The sequence below is a fragment of the Ictidomys tridecemlineatus genome, chromosome 4, assembly GCF_052094955.1.
Source record: "Ictidomys tridecemlineatus isolate mIctTri1 chromosome 4, mIctTri1.hap1, whole genome shotgun sequence".
NCBI lineage: Eukaryota > Metazoa > Chordata > Mammalia > Rodentia > Sciuridae > Ictidomys > Ictidomys tridecemlineatus.
In genome coordinates this window covers 137,247,648-137,254,765 of record NC_135480.1, presented here as the reverse complement: position 1 = coordinate 137,254,765, position 7,118 = coordinate 137,247,648, and the positions used below count along the sequence as shown (strand labels likewise).

The 7,118-nt window shown below is 39.0% G+C and overlaps 1 protein-coding gene across 1 annotated transcript; it reads right to left on the bottom strand.

The window, feature by feature from the left end:
• Positions 1-543: 543 nt before the first annotated feature.
• C4H9orf40 (chromosome 4 C9orf40 homolog) lies at positions 544-7,118 on the bottom strand. Its single transcript, XM_078047487.1, has 2 exons — positions 6,392-7,118; positions 544-2,143 (listed from the first exon to the last, which is right to left on the bottom strand). Exons 1-2 carry the CDS (start codon positions 6,800-6,802, stop codon positions 1,985-1,987), a joined length of 570 nt encoding a protein of 189 aa, XP_077903613.1. The 5' UTR covers positions 6,803-7,118; the 3' UTR covers positions 544-1,984.

Here is a 7,118-nt window from a genome sequence, read left to right as displayed (position 1 = left end):
AGAGTTGATTATCCATAATTTGTTATGTACCTTCTGTCTTATTTTGTGTGCATATTTTAATGAATTCACTATGTATTATGCTGAAATTGTTCTTATCATCTACAAAATACTTCTTGAATTATTTTTAACACTTTACTATTTGATCTCTCCTGACCAAAAAAAAAAAAAAAAAAAAACTTTATGTACACATCTTTGGGCAAATAACCTAGTTTTGTAAGATATATTCAAAGAAGCAAACTTATTGGCAACACTTTATATTAACAGAGAATAAAGTCCATTTGCTAATAGAATAATATGGTCTACTATGTGCCTGACACTTTTTTTGGCATTAGGAATACAATAGTTGGCAAAATAGATATATTTTCCTACACTTCCCGTTTTATTTTTTTCCACAATTTCACTTCTTACCAAACTTTGAATAACAGTACACGTGAAATGAACAAACTACCATTATTCTAATGATCTTTTCAACCTACCTTAGGGTTGAAAATCAAACAAGATGATTCATGGAAAGTACTTAGAACATTGCTTGACGATAAGCAGTACGAGGTAGATACTATTTATTATTTCTCATTTTACAGGTTAGAAACCTGAGGCTTAGTGATGAAAAATAACTTGTTTAATGCTACATAGGTAGAAAGTGGCAGTACAGTCTTTAAAACCATTTCTAACCACAATGACAGACACTGTCTTCTGTTCTTATTGTCAACCCATATTTACATATTGCAGTACATACAAAATGTCAAAAATTACCCCTCTAGCACTTACTAGCTTTTCTGAATTTTGGATTTACTGTCATCACCAACAAAAAAATATACAAGTAAGGACAAGTTACTAAATTACAAAGCCAACATTCTGGATGCAGTACAAATGTTAATTAACTTAGTCATTGATACTTAACTACAAAACAAATTGCTTTATTTTTTTAACAATGAAAAGTGACAGCAACACTATAAATTACTTGTGACAAAGTCATCAATGGAGAATAATAAAAACAAAGCTAATTAACAGGCATTGCTTCAGTTCAAATTAGTAATTTCCTTTAAACAGGAATACTAACATTGATCTAGTGGTTCTCAACCCTGTCTGCACATTAAAGAAATGGAGGAAAGAAAGTTGTGTTTAAAAAAATAGTAATATCTAAGGCCCACCTCAGAATAATTGAACACCTCTAAAATGGGGCCCAGGCAAAGATTTGTTAAGTGCTGTCAGTGTTGAGAACTACAGGTCTAAAGTAATAAGAATTAAAAAAAAAAAAAAAAAAAAAAACATGCCCTCAAATCAATTCAAAACTAACAAAGTGGTCATGATAAATTTCTTTCCTTTTATATTGGAAAAGGAGGAGGTGACCGAGAACTGACTTTTCACTTTTCTTTATCCATTTTTGATTAACCATAGTAGAGTTCAACAAATATCAAATATTGGAAGTTATTTAAACCCAAATTGAAATTCTTATTACTTTTCATTTTTACAAAACTATAAAAACAATACTAGCTTTCAAAGAATCCCCACATTTTAAGTTTGCATAGATGTTCAAGTCAGTTATTTGTTCAACTAAGAAGAGTCAGTAAGATGTATTAGAAATTATTTTATTAATAAGTTATTATAAAATGATATTCATGAGCCACAAACTTTTGGTGCAGATGAGAGAAAGATTTAAGTATTTTCCATGCATTCCTAAAACTTCTAGAATCCTTTTTTGTAAGATCAGTTTCTTAAAAGTCAGAACCTAAACAAAACTTGCTTCTTTAAAAATATATACATAAATATTTTGCCTACCACTCTGCTATATTGATGACAAATCCCTATTAGTAGGTCAGTAGTAACTACAGGCATTTATCTTCAAAACAACCTTTCCTCATTTTTCAGGTTTGGAAATGATACTACATCAAGTATGGAAAACAACTTTTTCCTAAAAAATACATGAATTCACTTAGAGACGTCTCCTCAAATTCAGGAAATCCCATTTCTTCAGCTCTTTATGTCAAGACTCCATGTCAATCTCAACCACTTCATTCTTGCCCTCAAGTGTTGCTTCTGACTGGTTGTTTCCACTCACATCTTCGATGTCTGACAGATCAATAGGTGGTAAAGGATTTCTCCAGTACTGGAAAGTATTATACTGCCAAAATTCTTCATTGTGCTTTAAGAAAAAGAGACAAAAATACACCAGTAACTCAGAAGGTTTCCCCCCCACCAAGAAACAAATTTTGTTTTAAAAAAGCAAACTCAATAGACCTTGTAGTATTTCACTTTGCATTTTAAATGTATGCATTTTAAATTTTGTCTAATGAAAATACTTCATGTATTCAATTAAATCTGCACATTTTAATATTTATGGGTTGTGAAAGTATTTGCTAATAGGGTAAATTTTAAAAAATTTCATCCACAAGTAGCTTTCTAGAATTTTCTAATTTTTCATCCAAAGAAAATGTTTGGCAGGGTGCAGCGGTGCATGCCTGTAATCCCAGCAGCTCAGGAGGCTGCGGCAGGGGGATCAAAGTTCAAAGCCAGCCTCAGCAATTTAGCAAGACCCTAAGCAATTCAGCAAGACCCTGTCTCTAAATAAAATATAAAAAAGAGGTCTGGGAATGTGGCTCAGTGGTTAAGCACCCCTGGGTTCAATCTCTGGTACCCCCATCAAATGTCTAAAAATGATCTTAAATTTTAAATTTAATAAGAAAAATAAGATTTTATACACACACACACACCCTTATAACTTAGTTTTGGTCTTTATTCTGAGGTTTGGTGTTTTAAAGCAGTGTAGGATATAAACATGGTGAACAGAAAAAAAATGTTAAGTTGATCATTAAATATATCCTTTCATAGAAGGTATAACTTTTAAATCAATATATCAAAATTTATCAATCCAAATGATGGCCTCTTAAAAATTTAACAGCTTACTCTAAATGACTAAAAAATTAATCCAAGTAATCGAAGTTAAAAATTGGCACAGAATTTTAAGCATCCCCAAAATACTCTGTATAAAGAAAGTGGCAATGGAATTACATGAAGGCTTACAAGGTCATAATTCTAAAAATTAACACCATTTTCAGATCAATATCCAAATATATTCTACTATGTTGTGCTTTTATTTCAAGTTTATATTTGTTATAGCAGCAGTGTCTTAACAAAAATATCATGGGAATTACATATGTACTTTAAAATTTTCTAATAACCAAAGCCAAAAAAAAAAGAACCAGGGAAAATAATCTAAATAACTTTTTTAATAATATTTTTGGTACTGGGAATTAAACTCAAGGGTGCTTTACTACTAAAATACATTCCCAGTCCATTTTATTTTTTATTTTGTGACAAGAACTAAGTTGCCGTTGGCCTTGAACTTGTGATCCTCCTGACTCAGCTGCCCAAAATGCTGGGATTATAGGCACCACCATGCCCAGTTACCTTAACATCTTATTTCACGTAATATATCTAAAACAATAACATACCCAATATTTTTTAAATTAATATAATACATCCTTTCTAGGTTTTCAAACCTGGCATGCACTTTATACTTCCAGCACTATTCAGACCAGCCACACTTCCAATGCTTGTTGGCTATGGGTATTTAAGGATGATTGTACTGGAGAGCACAAGTTTACCAGAAAGTCTCAGAGGGAAGTTCATTCTGTGCCTTAAAATTTAAGGCTTAAAGAATCAAGCCTTTGGGGAATTTCTTAATATTGGGAAAAAAGATGTAACAAATCAAAAATTTATAAACTTTCACTTCAATAAAATGAGGTTAAAGTTCTAGTTCTCTTTTGGAAAATCCATTGTTAAAATTATCAACTTGTAAGCACAGATTAAAAAGGGTGGGGGGGTTTTGTTGACATTAGTAGAACCTAGAGGATAAAAGCACAAACTTTGCCAGCAGGCAGACCTGGGTTTGGATAACTCTGAACTTGATTTCACTGGTAACTTTGGAGTAGGACCATTGTGGGAATTTAAGGGTAGCCCAGTTATTGCTCAATACTGCTAGGTATTACATTCCCAAAATGAATATAAAACATTAATCACCTTCTCCTTAGTGAAACATTCGTTTACTGTTAAAACAGCTGTAACAGTCAACACTGATAGAGCAATGAATTTGCCTAAAAATGACACTAATATGAAAAATGTGTATACTTAATATCTGACTTTTTAAGTTCTCCAATAAAAACCATATCTGAAACCAATGTAGGAAATATTCTAAGGTTTCAGCACAGAAAAGAAGTACCTTGTTGCACACGGTGACCCATGCCTGTAATCCCAGGAACTCTGGAAGCCAAGGCAGGAGGACAGAGATTTGAAACCAGCCCCAGAAACTCAATAACACCCAAAGCAAATTAGGAAGACCCTGTCTCAAAATTAATAAGATCTGGGGATGTAGTTCAGTGGCAAAATGTCCCTGGGTTCAATTGCCAGTACCCCACCCTCCCTCAAAGAAGTACCTTATTCTGCTGGTACTGCATCTTTGATTTAGAAAGAAGGTATATGAAGTAGTATTTTCTAAATGAGACCCCAGGGGTGAGGATAGGAACTTAAGCTTTATTCTCACCAACAGAAACCAGGCAGTTATTACATTGAACTGAACAAGGTCTTTCCATCTCCATGTTTTTTGCTATTTTCCCTTGTAATAAGCTATAATACCCTTAAAACAATAAGCCTGGATCTTTGGAAGCAAAAAGTTAAGAGGGAGGCACAAAAAGCACATCCATCTCTTAGATTTGCAGAAGAGATGCAGCCTAAGGAAAAGACTTAACAAAACGAAGGAATTTGAGTGTTCAGGTTTTTGCTCAAAGAAAAACCGACAGGAGACTAGTCTCAGTGAAGAAGAAATCCCAAGAGCCAAACTTCTTCCTTCCATGAGCTTGCAGCAACTAATGGAAATTGAGCACTGCCAGATCTAGTCAATTGTGTAACACAACTAGCTGTTTCTAGGAGATTCTAAGCAAGTGCCTTTATGTCACTCTACTTTTTTACCTGTTATTTTCGTATTTCCCTCTTATCAGTTCTATGGCATATGACACTTACCACATTGTGGTAGGAAAGACAAGCTTCATATGGGTGAGGTCCCAACAACCATCTGAAGAGTATGATTTTTAACTACAAAGGACCTATCTCCATAACCAACAGGTCTGGATGACTCATTGTTTTAAGGAAGGTGATTCTGAACATCTAAAGCATTTTGAAGAAAAAAGCCTAAATAAGGCTGATGTTTATTCTAAATTTCAAGAAAACTGAAGTACAAGTACTTACAATTTCTAATTTCATTCAGAAATGGTAATCATAGTGATTAAGTCTAAAAGATAATTTCTCTCACAGGAAAAAATAATCTTCCCTAACTATAAAATTTGAACAAAGGAAATGCATTTTTTTTTAATTCTGCAAGGTAGTTAATCAACTCTGTCACAAAACATTTAATCCCACAGAACAAAGTTGAGTGGTTACTATACTGTAGTGGTTGAAGACTGGTGAATTCTGAGCCCCTAAACTTGATTCTTCCACTGGGGACAACTCCCCTAGTAAGTCATCCCAGAACTGGGAAAAAGCAAATTCCTAAATCTAGATCAAATTTCCCAACATATAACATGAGCCATAAAATAAACATTTTCTAGTAGTTATACTAAAAAAGAAAAAGATGAGATTAATATACTTTAATAGCATATAAGTTATTTCTTGAGTAATCAATAGTTTATCTTTTTCTTACTAAATCTTCAAAATCTCATGTGTTGCACGTATAGCAGCACATATTGTTTTGAACTAGTCACATTTCTAGTATTTCATAGGATCACACAACTAAAGGCTGGGCTATCTGGACAAATCAGATCTTTTAAGGATTCTTAGATGCAGGGAAGCGAAAAAGGGAAAACTTCCCCGGGATTCTCATAAATGCTTTACTTTGATGCACAAATGTCAACAATCCGTCTTCATATGATGGGGTTTAACACTGAACAGTTAGAAAAGGGTTTTCCAAAGATATAAAAGGACTTCCTCTCAGCCCAAAGGGCTGTACCAAGCCTCCAATATGCCCAATCAACAGATGGCTCCCAGCCGACCACTCTCCCTGGTTAACCCTACGAGGGCTCCCACTCCCTTTCCCTGACGTTTGTCGTTGAGCTGCACCCCTTGGTTCAGTCAACGTCTACAACCTGCCCAGGCCACGCTTCCACTTCTCCTGCACAGTGCCCTGGCAGATGCTACCTCCACCTGGTCTACCAGTGTTCCTCTCAGACTCCTCCAATACTGCCAAGGCGGGCTTTGGGCGCCGCGTGCAGCCCGGGACCCGGCTTTTTGCCTTTTAGGGGGTGTTAACGGACCCAACTTGAGGGTGGGGGATCCGTTCCTTTCTGGGCGCGCAGTGGCTAGGAAAGGGGAAGCCCTTCTCCCACCAGCCCCCAACCCCTACCTGGAGCGGTGCGGCCCCCCAGTCTTCCCGCGGGGGCCCTGTGCGCCCCGCCCCGTCGTCACCACCGCCCCCCGGGGGCCGGGCGTCCCGGGGCTCCTCCCCTGGCCCCCGGGGCCCTCCCGGCAGCAGCGACAGCGGTGGCTCGCCCGTCTCCAGGCCGCGGCCCTCACGCTCCCCGCCGCTCGGGGCGCTGCTGTCCCCGCTATCGCGGCGCTTGCTGGGCGAAGCCGAAGGCTCTGACATGGCCCCTGCGTCGATTTTGCGCTTTCGCGGTAGCCCAGGATGCGAGGGCCCCGACGGCGGGATCCAAATCGGCGACGGCGGCGGCGGCTCCTCCGTGAAGTCGCAGAGCAGGAGCCGCTTCCAAGGCACGTGGAACGTCAGCGGCTCAGCCGCACGCCGCTTGGCCATGGGCCTAAGGGTTCGGGCGGAGACGGCCGGGCGCGGGACCCAGCGCCAATAGTTGCAGGCGGAGCGCGGGACGCGCGAGGGAGGTCGAGGCCGACCCGGATTATGCTGCGTCTGGAAGGTGGCGAGGGGAAGGGGGCGGGGCAGCCCGGGTGGAGTCGAGTGTCGCCCTCTTGTGCGGCCTTAGCCGCCTCAGAGTTGCGGCCCGGACGTTGGGCAGCAACCGCGAAGCGACGGAGATTCGAACCTGCGCACGAATGTGCGCGCGCGCACTCGGGCCGACCACACGCGGCCTCTGGTTGGTGGAGGCTCGCTGCGC

Bases quoted from the DNA above. Each gene is read 5' to 3' on its own strand.
- C4H9orf40 (XM_078047487.1), bottom strand. From the start codon at position 6,802: ATGGCCAAGCGGCGTGCGGCTGAGCCGCTGACGTTCCACGTGCCTTGG. The intron at 2,144-6,391 runs GTAGGGGTTGGG...TTTTTCTTAAAG, and splicing joins GGGGGGCCGCACCGCTCCAG to CACAATGAAGAATTTTGGCA.